The sequence below is a fragment of the Ananas comosus genome, linkage group 10 (assembly GCF_001540865.1).
Source record: "Ananas comosus cultivar F153 linkage group 10, ASM154086v1, whole genome shotgun sequence".
NCBI classification, from domain to species: domain Eukaryota; kingdom Viridiplantae; phylum Streptophyta; class Magnoliopsida; order Poales; family Bromeliaceae; genus Ananas; species Ananas comosus.
Genome location: NC_033630.1, coordinates 11,630,210 through 11,648,685, shown reverse-complemented (window position 1 = coordinate 11,648,685; position 18,476 = coordinate 11,630,210). Strand labels below are relative to the sequence as shown.

The 18,476-nt window shown below is 35.6% G+C and overlaps 2 protein-coding genes across 2 annotated transcripts in view; both read right to left on the bottom strand.

The window, feature by feature from the left end:
• Positions 3,830-8,003, bottom strand: LOC109716189 (rust resistance kinase Lr10-like). The gene is made up of 3 exons (XM_020241518.1): positions 7,260-8,003; positions 5,121-5,287; positions 3,830-5,032 (listed from the first exon to the last, which is right to left on the bottom strand). The coding sequence occupies exons 1-3, from the start codon at positions 7,976-7,978 to the stop codon at positions 3,912-3,914; spliced, it is 2,007 nt and encodes a 668-aa protein (XP_020097107.1). The 5' UTR covers positions 7,979-8,003; the 3' UTR covers positions 3,830-3,911.
• Positions 16,051-18,476, bottom strand: part of LOC109716238 (rust resistance kinase Lr10-like) — a 6,100-nt gene continuing 3,674 nt past the window's right edge. The window contains exons 5-7 of the mRNA XM_020241566.1: positions 17,872-18,120; positions 17,363-17,389; positions 16,051-17,166 (exon numbers count right to left, since the gene is read on the bottom strand). Coding sequence (XP_020097155.1) covers positions 16,121-17,166; positions 17,363-17,389; positions 17,872-18,120 — 1,322 coding nt within the window. The 3' untranslated portion in view covers positions 16,051-16,120. The remainder of the gene's footprint in view (positions 17,167-17,362; positions 17,390-17,871; positions 18,121-18,476) is intronic.

The following is an 18,476-nucleotide window of genomic DNA, read 5'->3' as shown; positions in this document are numbered from 1 at the left end:
TCAGATATAATTTTTTCTTAATTAGTGAATTTTATTTTCTATTTAATTTTTTTCTCACTTTCGTGGCTGTGCTAGTAATAACTTTTTGTTGACAAGACGAATTTATAATAAAATTTTGATTTGAAGCTTTCGTTGCAAAATCCCAACANCTCAAGTACTGCTTATTAACCAATTAGTTAATCCACAATGGTTTCTATAATCAGGAACAAAACCAGAAATCAAGATTTGGAGGGGGCAAGATTTAGATTTGATAGGAAAAAAATTCAACCTCGGATAATAAGAAAAAAATTTGTCAGATTCACTGATCAGTTATTACTAGCAACAATAATGATAATATGCTCAAAGAGGAACAAGTCTGTAAGAGTTGAAGGGAAAGGATCAAGAAATTTGAAAAAAAAAATTGAGACACAAATTTTATTAAAAAAATTAATTTGGCCCCCTAAAATTAAAATTTATAATATTTTAATTTTTATTACAAAGAACTTTTATATAATTTAAAAAAAGTTAGGAGGGCCATTGCCACTGCGGTCCCTCAATGGCTCCGCCCCTGATTGTATAGCAGTTGGTAGCAGTTGGTAGCAGCTGGTAGCAGCTGGTATTAGAATGAATTGCGAATTTTCAAAATATAGTACCAGAGCAAGTTTCAAATTTCCTAATGTTTGACGACACATTTTTATTGTCCACACAAACAAATGGACCACGATGCTCCCACGTCGACTAATAGACCCATGCATGAGAACAATGTCAATGAAGTTTTGAAGAGGCAAAAGCAACATAGAGTATAAGAACACACGCAAGAGCTTCAATCAAACAGGTTCATAATGTCGACTCTTCTCCTAAACCTCGAGAGCGCACTCTCTTTTTCTCTCACACCATTAAAAAAATAGCTTGGAATTAACAAATAAATTTTTTTCATATTTGTTGGGAATCTATTACTCGTCCTGATATCAAATTTTGAGAATCTGCAATCCATTCTATACCGACTATTGTTGATATGGTGTCGATTATTGCGATTCAACAATGAAACGTCAAATCAAATTTTTATCATAAATTTATTTTTTCAGCAAAAATTGATACAATCACAAAATAAGAAAATAATTAAAAAAATAGCTGGAAGCTAGGTAAGCATCTTTGTTTCTAGATGTATTAACTCTTTACTTGTTGTATAAGTTTAGATGTTGGATTGTCGTGGCTTCGCACAACAACACACTACAACAAAAACGGTCTATAGCGACACTTTTGAATGTAGGTACATGTCAAAAAAGTGCTGCTAGCTAAAATTACCGACACTTTTAAAAAGTGTTGCTATATGTGGGGTCGCTAGGTATATAGTGACAGTTAAAGAGTGTCGCTATAACCTAAAAGAGTGCTGCTAATTTACCAACACTTATTTAAGCATTTAGCAACCGCCGAAACTCTATCTCGTTGGCTGCGGTGGCAGAGGAGGACGACAGTAAAGGCTCTTCGTCTAGAATTTCAGTAGATTGAGTAAAGAGAGAAGAAAAGATGATAATTGATTTTTCTTTTTTTTTTCTTTTCTGTTTATAATCGGACCAAATGGACTAGGTGTGGTGGATTGAGTAGAGTAATCTTTTATTTTTGGTTGGATTGGACTTTATATTTAGGCATTAGTAGATGTGTTTTTAAGTTTTAGCATAAATGGGACACTTACTCAAAAGTATCCCAAACATGTGTCCCTATAACCTAATTCTGTTGTAGTGACAGTTCATTGATGTTACATTGTAAGAGCCTTGGTTAATTTGCGTGGGTGATGTTTTTTTTTTTTTTTTTTTTTTTTTTTTTTTTTTTTTTTTTTTTTTTTTTTTTAGAGATATAGGTAGCACGCTACCCGCTTCGTTTATTTTATTTAGAAATAAACTTAGCTGAAAATGTGAATCAATTAAAATTCGAACTTGGGACCTCGGATACCAACCATCAAACCTTTTGCGTGGGCGATGTTGCCTAAAGAAGATTGACGGCTGTACTTGGACTGATAAGATCAGCAAAACTTCAGTCCATAATCTCTCCATCAAATTGAGATAATGAGTTAACCAAAAGCTTTTCACAACAATAATATCCCTGGAATGATATCTTGAATAAACTATAATGTATATAAAATTGAGCAATGCTCCTATGCACCGAACAAATCTCAACCTTTAAAATTCTTTAAATAGACGGTAACGATAGACCTATTAAAAGAGAGTGACCGGCACTTGGGGGTATAGATACCGGTCACCACTTTAATGAAGGCAAAATTTTTTTTTATTACATGGAGTTTGCAATGAGGGCATTTTGGTAAATTTTTATCCTCATAACATGCCATTTTTGTAAATTTAGAATTTTCCACCTTCCTTCATTCTTATCCTCCAATATTTCATCTTTGTATTATTATTATCTTTTCTAAATTAAACCTCATGTCTTTAAACTATAGTTAGTTAATTCGAATACGATAAAAATTCGATACGGATAAAATACGAATAAAATTTGTATCTTAATTTTTAAGTTCGTTGAAAAATACGGTTTAAAAATTAGATTCGCCAATAATTCGTATACGCGATTTATACGAAAATTTTACGTTTATCATTTAAAAATTAGGAATAAAAATTTATTTATTTAATTAAAATTATTTTAGATTTATGCCATTATCATGCATAAATAATTATAATTCTTATAAAATATAAAAATAAAATTGGATATACACACACACACACACACAAAAAGGGGGAGTGAAGCGAGAGGTCCACCGTGGACCTCTCACTCCACACAGTCCATGAGGCTGAGTGCAGTCTCGTGGACCGCGATATTTTTCCTACACGTAGGCCACGATTTCTTCTTCCTCACCGCTCCTCTTTTCCTTTATTGCTTTAGAATCATTTAGTTTAAATAGTTAACAAATTTTATTTTTTTAACTATAATATAAAGTAAATCTAAATTTAAAATTTAATTTTAATAAATATTTTTAGACTTTAATGTTGTTTTTACTATCGAATGAACAATTTGAATTTAATTTTAAAAATAAAAGCCTTTAATTTAAATAAAAAATAAAAGCTATGTTTATAAATACAGCATAATTTATAATTTAAATTAAATTAATATATTTGAAATTTTGTGTCATTTTAATATATCAAATTAACAATTTGAATTGAAATATACTATTCATTTAAACATAAATTTTTTCATTCTAAAAATAAAAATAAAAATTGAATTTGAATTTAATATACACAATTATAAAGTTTAAGCTCAAATTGAATTTTAAATTCAATTTATAAAGGTTTATTACTTATCAAATTAGCACTATCTAATTTGGTAAGTAATAAAATTAAACAAGAAAACAAATATTTGTATAAGGTTGATCAAATTTGGTAATTAGTTTGTATTTTTTTTCCATATTATCTTTACGAATAGTAATCTGTTGAGCAGGTAACCACTATGCAAAAGTCAATCTCACCCTTAAATTATGAACGGTTAGATTTATTTTACCTAGTGTATTGAAGCATTCCTCTATAAAATTTATTTCTTACACTTTTGAGACCACATCAACTGTAATTTTATATGATTAATTGATTACATAGATACGTGGTCCTTTGTGCTCGCAACTATTTGGGATTGGTTGGAGGAGTGCTCTGGGATCCAGAGGAGCATCTATTTGTGAGCACATTTTGATGTTCATCAAATCTCAAAGCACTCTCTCATGGATCTAGATTTGATGGCCAAAAAATTTCTAGCACCATGGGCTAGCTTGCTGCTTTTAGGAACCTTTCCTAGCTCCTGTCTATCTATCTATCTATCTATTTATCTATCTGTCTATTTTATCTATCTATCTATTTATTTATCTATCTGTCTGTTTGTCTATCTGTCTGTCTATATGTTTGTCTTTACTGCTGCTGAATAAATTTCTGTTTAAGTTTTCATCACTCACCTTCTGAGATGGCAGGGAGCTCTGAGGAAGAACCCAAGCAACTTACGCTAATGATAGGGATCGGCTCTTCTGAAGAAAAGAAAGGCTTCGGCGGTATTTCAAGTGTTTCCACATTCGCTTCTAGCATTTCTATAACTTTGCTCATGGCAAGGCGAGCCGAGCGTCTTATCTGAATACACCACAATCCAACAATGCACAACTTTCGCTCCCCCTCCGAAATATCAAAAGTGGTGCTTATTTCACTTATTTCAGGTAGGGTTAATCGATCATATATCCATGAAGGATAATAGGCCTGGCTTGAATTCTCTGCTCGTCGGTCAGCATTCCTCCTTCCTCCCGCCATCTCCATCAGTAGCATTTCGAAGCTGTAGACATCAGACTTGTGAGATATAACGCCGAAGCTCCTCGAAATCAATTCAGGTGCAATGTATCCTGTTGTTTCTCTAGTAGTACTCATCGACACGAGGCTGGTGTCCTTTGGGTACAATTTTGCTAGCCCGAAATCCGCAACCTTCGGAGTGAAGTTACGGTCTAAGAGGATATTCTGTGGCTTGATGTCGAAGTGCAAAATTCTCTTATCGCATCCCTGGTGCAAGTAGTTGATGCCACGGGCGATTCCCAAAGCTATATCATTGAGTTTGTCCCACGTGAATGTTCGCCGACCAGCGACTACATTGGCAGAGAAGATATGCTTGTCGAGCGATCCGTTAGGCATGTACTCATAGACGAGGGCCCTCTTCGATCCCTCGGAGCAGAACCCGACGAGCTTTATCACGTTGACGTGGTGGATCCTACCGATGGTAGAGACCTCGTTGATGAACTCTTCCCCATTGCATCTAGAATTGCTTAACAGCATCTTCACTGCTACAAGAACGCCGCCGGGGAGAACGCCTTTGGATACGAAACCGTATCCTCCTTGGCCGAGCTTTTCTCTGAAGTGGCCCGTGATCGCAATGAGGTCGGTATAAGCGTACCTTGTCGGCGCAAGCGCCCTCTGGCTTCGAAGGAACTTCTCGACCGCGTCCACCGATTTCTTTTCTCTCCACAACTTGTGCGCCAGGAAGAAGAATATTGCCAACGGCGCAATAACAAATCTGCCCAGTTCCGAGAGAACTGCAATATGTAGGTTTCGTGGATGAGAATTAATAGAGTGACAACAAAGTGCAGTCTCCTGAGACTTAAGAGGGGTAGTCTTATTTACCTGTCAAAATTTGTACAGTAGAATCTAATGCCATCAAGCGAACCGAAACCCATTGTGAAAGGCGTTTGTGACTGTATTCCATACATTCTATCAAAGCCATTCCACTGGAAGCAAAGAAGAATCTCGGAGAGAGAATCCCACTTCCGAACATATTCGTCCAAAAGCTCCTGCATAACATGCGGGATAATTTGTTATTCACATTGATGAGAATTGAGAAGTAATAGAGCACTTTTTCTGCTCTCAGAATGCGTTTTCTCACAAAGTGAAATCTCTCTCTCTCTCTCCACCCCCCTTCCCTCCCACCCTCCATGCAGAGAAAAATTCTAGAATGCAATGGGTATATTTGGTGACGTGGGCGTAACAAGCCAATCAAATATCTTCTTTTAGGAGAATATGTCCCATCATGAATGCAAAAAAATATTTTTATTGTACTTTTATTTGAAAAGAATAAATAAAATTGGTTTGCTATTGATGACGTGGTGAAAGTGTGATAGTGTAGAATTCCTCCCATGTAGGACAAAGTAGAAAAATATTAATTTATATTGTAAGGATGAGCCCAAACTTTATATAAAATTAAATATTGAAATTTCTAATTTATTTTAGAAATTAGGAAGAAATGCTAGAAAATAGCTCGGCAAAAAAAATTAACAAAATTTGTGAAAATTTTAAAAAAATTTGTAAAGGAAACTTAGAGGAAGAATTAAAAGAAAATAAATGAAAAAAAGGAAGAGTGAGGAAGAATAAAAGGGATAAAATCATTTTTGTAAGAAAAATTCACCTAGTGTGCAAGAGGAACCAGACAGAAATGTCATGACCATAGTCAAAATATGAAACACCAAGTTTTATTTCTCTCTAACTCATCTCTTCGAAACAATCAGCTCTGAACTATATTCATAACCATCAAAACATATCCTACTCTAATCAACATTCGAGATTTTAGAGATTTTTCTCATATAAATGTATCCAAAAAGCCCTAACTCATATTCGTAATATTTAGAAATTTATTTCATAAAAATTCTAAAATTAAAAAACTCTAAAGAAAATCAATAAGAATAATAATTCGCAAAATTAGAACCTAAATGACTCAATTCAAATCTAATAAAAGAAATTAAATCAAATAAATAAAAAATGACTTGATTTAGCCATATACCAAATATTGTTCTTCTACTCTGAATGTGTCACACATGCAAGATTAAATAGGAAAATCCTAATTTGTCATGCAATGAATGAGTCCAAAAAGTTCCTGCACAATGTTCGGAAAAGCAACTAATAAGGGACATTGATGAGTATTCAGAAGTAATAGATGAGAACATTTCCCGTTGTTTGGAATGCTTTTTAATCACAAAGTGAAAAAATTCTCTCTCTCTCTCTCTCTCTCTCTCTCTCTCTCTCTCTCTCTCTCTCTCTCTCTCTCTCGCACACACATGTAAGATAAATTAGGAAAATTCTAATTTGTCTTGCAATAAATGAGTCCAAAATTTATATAAAATTAAATTTTTAAAATTTAAGTTTATTTTAGAAATTGGGAAGAAATGCTAGAAAATAGCTAATAAATAGGTAAAAATTTTAACAAAATTTATGAAAATTTTTAATAAATTAGAAGAGGAAATTTAGAGCAAGAACTAAAGAAAGATAAGTGAAAAATATGGAAAAGTGAGGAAGAATAAAGGGGATAGAATTTTTTTTGTAAGAAGAATTTGGCCGATGTACAAGGCAATCGGAAGAAGATAAAGATACTACGGCCGCAGTCAAAATATGAGACATCAAATTTTACCCTAGGTTGTATTCATAAGCATCAAAAATACCCCTATTCTAAATCAAATTTGAAGATTTTAAAACCTTTTATCATACAAATATATCCAAAAAAACCCTTTACTCATTCCTAATTTTTAGAAATTTATTTCATATACAAAAAATTCTAAAAAACCTCTAAACAAAATTAATAAAAATAATAATTCGGATAATTCGAATAAAAATAGAACCTAAATGACTCGATTCAAATCTAACACAAGAAATTAACTCAAATAAAATAAAATAAAATAAAAGATGATTGACTCTCTGCATCTCTCTCTCTGAATGTGTGTGAAAGTCTATGCATGAGGCTATTTGGTGGAGGAACTTGCGTGGTACTCAACTTACCATACAGCTTCTTTTAGGCAACCAGAAAAGCCGAAAAAATCCTCAAGACCTGCTGCGTAAAACGAAACAGGAAATCCGCGCTTCAGGAGCTGGAAGACGTCTGTTGTGGGATGCTCCGGTACCAGAGTGACAATGTTTCCATTCATCGGCTCCATTCGTTCTGGATCATAGGTAATCGGAGTCATAGCTAAGAAGCTACAAAAACGCTCCGCATAGTCCAAATGAAGCGCCCTCCGAGAAAATATAACATACACAAATGCATCGGTCTTGCTCAAACAAGGAACGGGGTTATATGTGCTGTTTACTATCATCCTCCTACAGCTCACGAAGGTAGCCCACCAAAAATATTCTGCACGGAATCCCATGTTCTCGATGGCGGAGCGGGAATGAGACTGCAAGGGAAGACTGCAGGTGCCGTTGGCCAAGTTGGCATCGACAACTGTGAAATCGTAATCAGTGATGTCGGTAATGTAGTAGTAGTACGTCCCGGGTCGGTGGATATCCCAGACAGTCTTGTTACCATCCACGCAGGCAAGCTGAAATCGACGATCGCCGCATTTGTCGGGATTGCCCTCCGAGCGGAAGGGATAACCGATGTCGTGCAGAGGTCCACAAGAGAAACGCCGACATCTTGCAGAAGCTAATCTGCTAACATCGAATAGGAGAAGGCATGTGAAGAGTAGTAGAGCTCGGGAGGCAGATATTTGTATGGTGCTCATGAAAACAGGATGTGCTGAAGCCTTCTTCTTCACCATGCTACGTACGTAGCTGCTTAATTTGCTTAATAAGTTTCTTCAGAATTGAGTTTATATAGATCATATAAATATATGCACGTCAAAAAATGGTTCTTAGCCATTTGTAGCGGTGCGAAAGCTCTTTGAAAGTTTATCGACCTACGTACTCTTTCTTTTACTTTTCAAAATTTTGATGACCACTCAATAAGCTGGTCTTAGTCTCCCTGCTTGACTTGTGTAGAGAAGAAAATTTTTTAAGCTGATTGCTATGTAATTGAAGCTCCATATATAGACCTGGACTCTTTCCAAAAAACTAAAATCTAATTTAACATTTAAAGGGTATATTTATAAGGACAATAACTTGGGAAATCCTGTCACTTAGATGTTGAGTCGTTCCCAGGATCAACACGGTATTAAATTAAGGGACTCAATATATATATTATCCACAGCTTACAAATTTTGATGTGCTTGGATGCCATATAATACATGTAATTATAAATTAGGTTCGAAATTTTGCTCTGCTGTGCATGCTGAATGAGATCTACTTACTGATGGACCCATAACAGGTAATCATTGTGGGATTTATTAACCTTTTTTTTTTTTTTTTGATTAAACAGGGATCCACCCTATGTGAAGAGCGGATACAGGAGTGATAGACTTATCTCAAGTCAATATTCTCTGTTACTGGACAGTTTTGTCAAATCCCCAGTTTCCATGCATCTTGCCATATCGTTTTCTTACTTGACTTAGTGGCAGTACAGTCACAATCTTCTACTACAGTTTTCAAAAAATACTCTCTATTACAAATACCTTTCAACTGATTAACAAATTTTTCCTTGACTTGGTTATAAGTCTTCTGATTGTTAATAGGTACATGATATGTTGATAAATTTTCATTTTAATACTAGTATTACAAGGAACAATTATTGTGGAATATTTTTGATTACTGGGAAATTAAATGAAGGAAATAAATATAAAATTAAATGTAATTTTGTTCTTTACATTTATCCATTTTTATACAAGTGGATACTTCATTTGTGTGTGTGTGTGTGTGTGTGTGTTCTGAACCCTCTTTATTTGTGGTTGATTTCATAATTTCAGCCTTAACTAATTCCAAATTTATCAAAATCCTGAAGTTTGTTCTGCAATACGTCCTGCCCTTGTTGAATTTGTTGAATTATCTTCTTAGGCATGCCTAAAATAATAAAATTTCCACCCAATGGAGGTGCTCTTCTGGAGGAAGGGCTGATCTTTTATGAGTGGTGATATTTGTTGGAGGTTATCGTTTTAGATAATAGATGGGTTTTTGGGTGCTTAAAGTATTACACCAAGAGACGTCAAATTTAAAACGCTCAACAGTGTTACCTCCAGCGTAGGAAACCCTAGAATTAATAAATAAGCTATTGGGCTCCAGAAATATAGGCCTTAATACGCTTTCACCTATTGGGCTTGTATGTGAACATATTATTTAGATTATATTATAACAAAATATCCAATATGAACATATTATTTAGATTATACATAACAGTATATCCAATAACAATATATCCAACAATCTCCTCCTATGTTCACCATACAGCACAATCCAATACAGTGGTCAGTGTAATGTTCAAACAATTATGAATCATCCACATTCAGTCCAAGACAATCATCTTGGATTAAAAACTCAATCATCAATTATAATTCAAATAGTGAATCATTCTTATCATGAATCTGTTCTGAGATCAACATATCCAAAATGATTCTCAAAATCAGTTCATAACCAACATATGCATAACAGTCAAATATAAGTAGGCAAGTCAAAATAATCCAAGGCCTTACAAATAAAAGAAAAGGCATAATAATATTCGCAAATAGAGATAGCCAAAAGCAAGTTTTAAGTAAATAGACTCCATCAAAATAGGTAATAGTAGGTGAACTGTCAAGTCCCCGTACATTCTAAATGATATATATATATTCATTCATCAAATAGATAATCCTGATCTGGATCTCACTTATTAAGCTCTCCTCTATCCCTGCCATCCTCTGTAAAATATCAAATATAAATTTCATATTATCATGAATTTAATCATTTGAATAATCTACAAAAAAAATGTCTAGTTCTACTAAAAGAACTTAGCATCATAACATCAGGCAGAGAAGAACATATATTAATGTCATAAAGCATTATAATATCATATTCATAAGCATCAAGCCAGTTTCATAAATTATGAACAAAGTCTAAATAATTTAATTTACGAAGAGCCATCAACGTAAGTTTATTTGTAAGAGAATAATCATTGTCTAGTTTCAAAGAACATGACCAAAACCAACAGGCTTCTTATGCAGATAGCTATTTCTATGTTTCAATTTGGAATGTCACAGTTACTAATTCTTTAAAGTCAAATAATCTAGCATCAACTTTGGAATGAGATCATTTAACTAAGAAAAGAATAGTCCAGCCTAGTTGGATTGTATCATCAAGTTTGGAATGACACAAGCCTTCCAGGTAGAACTTTGAACTAGGTTAAAGTCATTTTCATCAAGTTTGGAATGAAACAACTCACCTTTTTCAAATTAGTCCACAACTATGAACATCGATGAAACATATAAATTGTGCTTGACCATCAAAGAAAGATTCGATAATTCAAAACATACAATTAGAAGGTAAGTAAATAGTAATTAAGACTAATCTACATAGTCTTTAACCCCATTTCCCCCACTATTTTGAATAATCGATCTTTAGGCATACTTTTTGTGAGAGTATCGGCCATGTTATCCTTCGATCTCACATCGATCAAGGTGATAACCCCTTGTTCTCTCAGATAATTCAACAACGCATGTCTCAGTCTCACATGTCTTCTCTCTGAATTAAAGAAAGTATTTTTGACAACTTGGACAGCTGCTTGATTATCACAGAACAGGCTTAAAGAATTAATCTGTAGCCGAGTCAAAGGAATATCCAAAATCAGATTCTTTATCCATTCTGCTTCTTCGCCAGCGGAAGCTAAAGCAAAAAGTTCTGATTCCATAGACGACAAGGCAATACAAGTCTGTCTTTTGGATTTCCAAGTAATAGCAGCTCCACCTAAAGTGAATACATATCCACTTGTGGACTTACTATTTCCAATTTCTGAGCACCATGAGGCATCAGAATATCCATCCACAGTTGGAGGATAACCAGAATAACATAGAGCATAATCTTTCGTACCTTTAAGGTATCTCATCAGCCTACTAAGGGCATCCCAATGCTCTTTACTAGGATTACTAGTGAAACGACTCAGCATGCCAACTGTAAAGGCGATGTCGGGTCTAGTGCAACTCATAGCATACATGAGACTACCAATCAGTTTTGAGTACTTTAATTGATCCACACTGGTCCCTTCATTAGGACTCAGTCTTTTATTATAATCACATGGTGTCTCACTCGGTTTACAATCACTGTATCCCCAGGTAGAAAGTAGCTGCTCAATATAATGAGTCTGGCTAAGGGAGATGACTTGCCTTTCAAATCTTACTTTCATACCAAGAATGGTATTAGCAATACCAAGATCTTTCATGTCAAATTCTTTAGCTAAAGTAGCTTTCACGTCACTCACTACAGAATGATCGGAGCCAAGAATTAACATGTCATCAACATATAAGCAAATGATGACTATCTTATTTGACACAGAACGATGGTAAAGGCATTTATCTGAATAGCTAGACTGAAAGCCATAACTCTTTACCACTTTGTCAAATTTAAGATGCCACATCTTAGGTGCTTGTTTAAGACCGTACAAAGATTTATTCAATTTACAAACTTTGTCCTCAAGACCTTTCATGACATACCCTTCAGGTTGTTCCATGTAGATTTCTTCATTTAACTCTCCATTTAGAAAAACTGTTTTTACATCCATTTGATGCACTACAAAGTGTTCAATAGATGCCAAAGCAAGAAGAATCCTTATAGTTGATAGATGACACACGGGTGAATAAACATCAAAATAGTCTATTCCACTCTGCTGTTTATAGCCTTTAGCTACTAAACATGCTTTGTATCTGGCTATTGATCCATCACTATTCAGTTTCTTTTTCAATACCCACTTACAGCCTATAGCCTTAGCCCCTTTTGGCAAATTGACTAGCTGCCAAGTGTGGTTCTGCAACAGAGAGCTCATTTCATCATCTATGGCTTCTGCCCACAGTAGGGATTTCCTAGATCTCATTGCCTCTTGATAAGAAAATGGATCATCCTCTAGATGGTAAGTAACAAAGTTCTCACCAAAATTTTTGGAAATTCTCTCTCTTGTAGATACTCTAACTAGAACTGATTCAACAGCCAGCTGTGTGGGATTAGTGTCAGAAGGGCCCGCTTCAGATTCTACAGGAGATTCTGAAATCATATCTGTAGATTCAAAAACATTCAAGACATGATCTCTGAGAAACTTATTCTCAAAGAATTCTGCACTCTAGATTCTATCACTGTGTTAGTAGATAGATCTAAAAACCTATCTGCAGCACTATCTTCTGCACTACCTAGATATACACAAGTAATGGTTCTAGGTCCCACCTTAGGCCTCTTTGGATCTTGTATTCTTACATAAGCAACACAACCCCAAGTTTTAAGAGTATCATATCTACAAGGACGCTTATGCCATATCTCATAAGGTCTCATAGACAACTTAGAGCGTGGCAACCTGTTCAAGATGTGATTAGCAGTTAGAACTGTTTCTCCCCAACAGGAGGAAGGCATGCCAGCTGTAAGTAACATAGAATTTAACATTTTAGTTAACGTTCTATTCTTACGCTCAGCAACACCATTTGATTGGGGTAAGTAAGGAGCAGTGGTTTCAAGTATTATACCCTCTGAAGCACAAATTTTTTTGAACCCTATCATTGTATATTCTCCTCTTCTATCACTCCTAAACCTCTTAATTTTCATATTGAGTTGATTTTCTACTCTAGATTTGAAAATTTTAAACTTTTCAAAAGCCTCATCTTTCGATTTCAACAAATAGACATGACAATATCTAGAAAAATCGTCTTTGAATGTTATCAAATACTTTCGACCACCTCTAGTGACATAATTTCTAAAATCACAAAGATCAGAATGTATTAGCTCAAGAAATTGTGTGCTTTTAGAAACTATCTTAAAAGGTTTTCTAGTGATCTTAGCTTGTGCACACACTTCACATTTGTCAAATCGAATAGAAGTATCTAATTGAATGTTGTGAGTTTTAGCTAGATTTTGCATTTTCCTATAGTTCACATGTCCAAGCCTATTGTGCAACAACTTTGGATCAATCAAAATAGAACTCACATGGTTTATGCTATCAGTATCTAAACTCAACCTATACATACCATTAACCATGAATGTACAACCAAAATAACATGAGTTAACTGATAAGGTTACTCTACCATTCATAGTTGAAAAGGACATACCAGCTTTATCAAGTAAGCTCATAGATATCAAATTCTTTTTAAGTAAAGGTACTACTCTAACATGTTTCAGAGTTAGTAATTTACCTGAAGAAAGCACCAAATTTGCAGTTCCAGTATGAGTCACTTCTGCCTCACCACCATTGCAATTTTCCACTGTGTCTTTCACTTCTGTGACCTCTGTGAGTAGGTTCTTGTCATTTGTAGTATGACAAGTAGCGCCACTATCCAACCACCACTCAGAAGAAATACTAGCCTTTCTAATTTTCATCATTCCAATGAAGGCTTGAGGCTCAGATTCACTTATTAGCATATTAGCCACACTTTGTGGTGTGTTATTCTTTGGCTTCTTTGGTAGTCTACACTCTGCTGCCCAGTGACCCCACTTTCCACAATTATGGCATTTTCCTTTCTTCTTCTTTTTGGAGATAGTCTTTTTGGCCTCTAGATGTGAAGAAGATTTACCTTTTGGTGACTTAGACCTTTTCTGAGATTTATTGAAGTGTGAAACTAAGTTGCCAACTGACTTTTATTGTCCTACTTGTTCTAAATTCTTTCTAGTACTGTTTTGATCCTCAATGTGAATATACCTCTTTAGTTCACCCAGTCCCATCTGTTCTTTCAGTTTGTGCATTTCAATCTTGAAAGAATTCCATTCAGCAAGTAACTTACTCAATACAAGACCAACAAAGAGATTATCAGACATATCAGATTTATCATCTTTCAGCTTGTTCCTCATGTTCTCAAGTTCAATTAATTGAGAGTGATACTTGAATTCATATTGAACTTAAAGTCAAAAAATTTCTCTGCTAGAAGAGTTTTAGAAAACCCCTCTTACTTTGGAACTGAGCGTTCAAGTGATCCCATATCTCTTTCGCTGTCTTATACTCACTATAAGTCATAGCTAGACGAGGATTTAAAGAGTTCAATAAATAATCTTTACAAAAATCTTCATCTTTGTTCTATTGATATTCATCCACATTTTCAATGGTAGATGCAAAATCACTCAAAACAGTATAGAATATTTCACGTTCTTTCATGCCAAATTGAACATGTAATTTCCAACTGTGAAATTCAGTAACATCAAATGATTGCAATTTTATAATATCAAAAGAACTACGCTTTGCCATTTAATCAGAGCAAAGTGTTAGAAAGAGTGCACCTTGTAGTCCGCAGATCTCGTAAAGTCAAATAAAGCCCCTGATCTGAATCAAAGTGCTTTGTAGAGGTGGAATTTGCCAAAAACAGACCCAAAATTGGTTCCGTAGCGCCCAAAAACCTTAAGATGAACTGCCCTCGTCGCCGAAAACTGCTGAAAACTTTCGATGGTCGTAACTTCGTCGTCCGACCTTCGTTCGAGACGAGCAACCACTCAAAACGTTCGTATCGACGAGTAGAACAGAACCCAAGTGTTTTCACCCTCTGAAATTGGCTATAATTTCTGGATTTTAGAATCAAAGAATTTTGCCACCTAACTTTCAAACTCAGATCCCGGCCAATCCGATCGTCGAAATCGAAAATAAATTATACCGGTGAATTCATCTTGACGAGATCTTCGAATTGAGACCTTACTCGCTCAAATCCGACAAAGGATGATAATGCTTTAAGATTGTTGGAGGTTATCGTTTTAGATAATAGATGGGTTTTTGGGTGCTGAAAGTATTACAGCAAGAGACGTCAAATTTGGAACGCTCAACAGTGTTACCTCCAGCGTAGGAAACCCTAGAATTAATAAATAAGCTATAGGGCTCCAGAGATATGGGCCTTAATACTCTTTCACCTATTGGGCTTGTATGTGAACATATTATTTGGATTATATTATAACAAAATATCCAACATGAACATATTATTTAGATTATACATAACAGTATATCCAATAACAATATATCCAACAATATTTTGGCCCAGTGTTTGGAAGTAAGAGAAGCAGAGGATATTCAGATAAAGGGAGCAATTGGTTTGACATGACTGTGATTTGATCAGAATTCACACTTGGTGAGAGTAGAAATATTTTTTTCAGAGATAAGTAGCATGCTACCCGCTTCGTTTATTTCATTTAGAAATAAACTTAGCTAGAAATGTGAATCAACTAGGATTCGAACTTGGATCTCGGGTACCAACCACCAAACCCTTTGCCACTTGCTCTAGGGACGGTCGATGTAGAAATATTACTCTTATTTTTGCCCACCCACAATACTGTAGAGATCGGCCAACTAGCTAAGGACTTGGCTGGCATATCTCCTTCACTAATGGTAGGTGACGGAGTTAATGTTTCTACTCATACTAAACTTGGCCGGGGCCAAATTTTAATCACATCAAAGTTCAAACCAAAACATCTCGTGTCCATCAGATTAACATCACCACATGGTTAAGAAGGCGCAAATGTATCCTGTTTTGGAAGCATTGTTTAACTATGAAATTGAGAACAAACCTGCTTGGAAACAATGTTCAACTATCAAATTGACAACAAGCTATAATCAATTTGATTTGATGATGAAAAAGGTCATGTCATAATGTAGTTTTGTGATATATATATATATATATATATATATATATATATATATATATATAAGGCACACTACACGCTTATCTAATATAAGATAGCAGATGAACGTAGTAACTCTATCTTGATTTGCGTATTATGTCAATCCATTGATTTGATGATGAACAAGCCATCTTCTTTTTTTTTGTTCTACACTTCATTAGGAACTTCGCTAGTATCATATCCTAATAAGGGGCAAATGGTTTTGGGGGCATTTCCAAGTCCTTCAAACTCCCCATCAGCATCTGCACCGTCCTCGACATGGTCGGGCGATTCACCAGATTCCATTGTACGCACCATAATGCTACAATCGCGAGTTTCTTCGCTATCTCTTCTTCACTCGCGGTCATATCTATATCCAATTCTAATTCTTGCCTGCTGACTAACTGCTCGTAAACCAACTCCGGGAAGTAAGCCTCACCTTGGTTTTCAATCTTCGGATCCGCAATCTTCTTTCCACCTACCAATTCCAGCATCAGCATTCCGAAGCTGTAAACATCAGACTTATACGACACCGTTCCGAAGTTTCTGGAATATATCTCTGGTGCAATGTAGCCCATTGTCCCTCTAGCTGCTGTCATTGTAACAATGCTTTGATCCCTTGAGCACAGCTTTGCGAGGCTGAAATCAGAGATCTTCGGATTGTAGTTATGATCCAACAAAATGTTATGAGGTTTGATGTCGAAGTGTAGAATGCGGTGGTCGCATCCCTGGTGCAAATACTCTATCCCACGAGCAATTCCTATTGCTATCTCCTGCAACTTGTCCATCCTAAATGGTTCTTGATGGCTCGTAGAATTACGCAAGGTGTACTTCTCTAGGGACTCATTCGGCAAGAACTCATAGATGAGTGCGCGCCTCGATCCGTCAGAGCAGAATCCTAGCAGGCGAACCACATTGACATGGTGAATCCTTCCGATTGTTGCGACTTCGTTGATGAACTCTTCGCACTCCCCCTTCGATCTCTCGAGCATCTTAACTGCCACCGGGACTCCATTTGGCAACACACCTTTGTACACACTTCCGAAACCACCCTGTCCCAGCTGGACTTTGAACCGCCAAGTCATCTTCTTAAGTTGCAAGAAAGTGTATTGAGTCGGTTTTGTGTCGCTATATGTGGCTAGGAACTTTTCGACTTTGATGCGCATTTCTTTTTCCTTCTCGGATTTCCTGAAAATGTAGAGTGTAATGACTGCTGCCAGCAGTATAACAAATGCAGCTGCAGATGGTCCTGAACAAATAAAACAGCTGAGTCAGTAATTAGTATATGCATGTTTATCAAACAGATGTGACATAAACTATCATTCCGAGCTTCTTGAGAAGAAACGAAACTTGAATAGATTGAGAGTTGAGAGCATGAAGATCCATCTCTAATAGGTTCAAATATGTTCATATTGAACATTGCATCGAGTTGATACGAAAATTACCTGTAGTGAGCTTGACAATTTTTTCACCTGCAAAATCAAGAACGAAACATTTAGAGTCTAGTAGTTGTAATTCCAACTTTGCTTTGGTTGTGTTCCAGATCGTGTATTATTCGTCACTGATTTGGTCAGATTTTCTGAAAAACTAGCTTGCTCTGTGGAAAGAATGATTGCAACTTGGGGAAATCAAATTTCCACCAAATTAAACATCCATCTAATCAAGTTTGGACCATCCATTCTCACAAATAGTAGAATAAAAGAGTTTCAGAAGAATTATTTTTTGGCAGAAAAAACTTTGAAAACTCCGATAGGCACTTAAATCCTCGACTAGATGATCTTGTTGTATTTTGTGCTCATGCTCTAGATGGGCATAACTCAATGGTGCTAATAGCTTTTTCCGAAATGTTCATTTGCTTGCAGAAGTGAGTGCAGATGTCTATTTTTCTCTAGTGATCAGCCGAATTTACATAATTATTCTGTAAGAATTAAGAGTCAGAAAGCCGGAGCATTACCGCGATGCCTGCAGAAAGCTGTGTTCTTACTGATACTAAAATAACAAGTCTTCCCTGCTGCTTCACAGTCTTTGCATACATCAGTAATCTCAGGAACAGACCAGCTGAGGGTGATCTCACGTCGCACGACGAGATCGTTAACAATTTCTTCCAAGGAGAGTCCTTGTGCACCCTGATAGTCCTTAGCAGGAATTCTCAGAACCTTTAAGGTCACTGTTGGGCTTGTTTGAAATAATATAAGAGGCCCAACTTAGGCTAGTTTTGATCCAAATCTGAACTACCTAATATATATATATATATAGAGTTGAGCTAGAATACTCTCGATAGTAAACGAGGCGTTTTACTATCGAGTTGTTTTCGATGATAGAGCTTCCAAATTGACGATCGGCTCCGTTGAACATGATCTATACCACTTGAAGTGTTTAGAAATCAAATTTCAAATCTTTTCGACATCATTTGCCTAATGATCAAAGGGTTTCAAAATTTGTAATTTTAATGGTGGATAAGAGACGTTTTCTCGTTTAACGGTGTAAAGATATCCAAATCAATTGAATTTTTGTTAGAAAATTCTTTAAACTATTTAAAACAAGATCTATACTCTTGAT

What these genes read in the sequence shown, in the direction of transcription:
- LOC109716189 (XM_020241518.1), bottom strand. Translation starts at nt 7,978, where the DNA reads ATGAGCACCATACAAATATCTGCCTCCCGAGCTCTACTACTCTTCACA. An exon ending in TGCCTAAAAGAAGCTGTATG is followed by an intron (nt 5,288 to 7,259) that starts GTAAGTTGAGTA and finishes CATGTTATGCAG; the next exon opens with GAGCTTTTGGACGAATATGT. An exon ending in TACTGTACAAATTTTGACAG is followed by an intron (nt 5,033 to 5,120) that starts GTAAATAAGACT and finishes TACATATTGCAG; the next exon opens with TTCTCTCGGAACTGGGCAGA.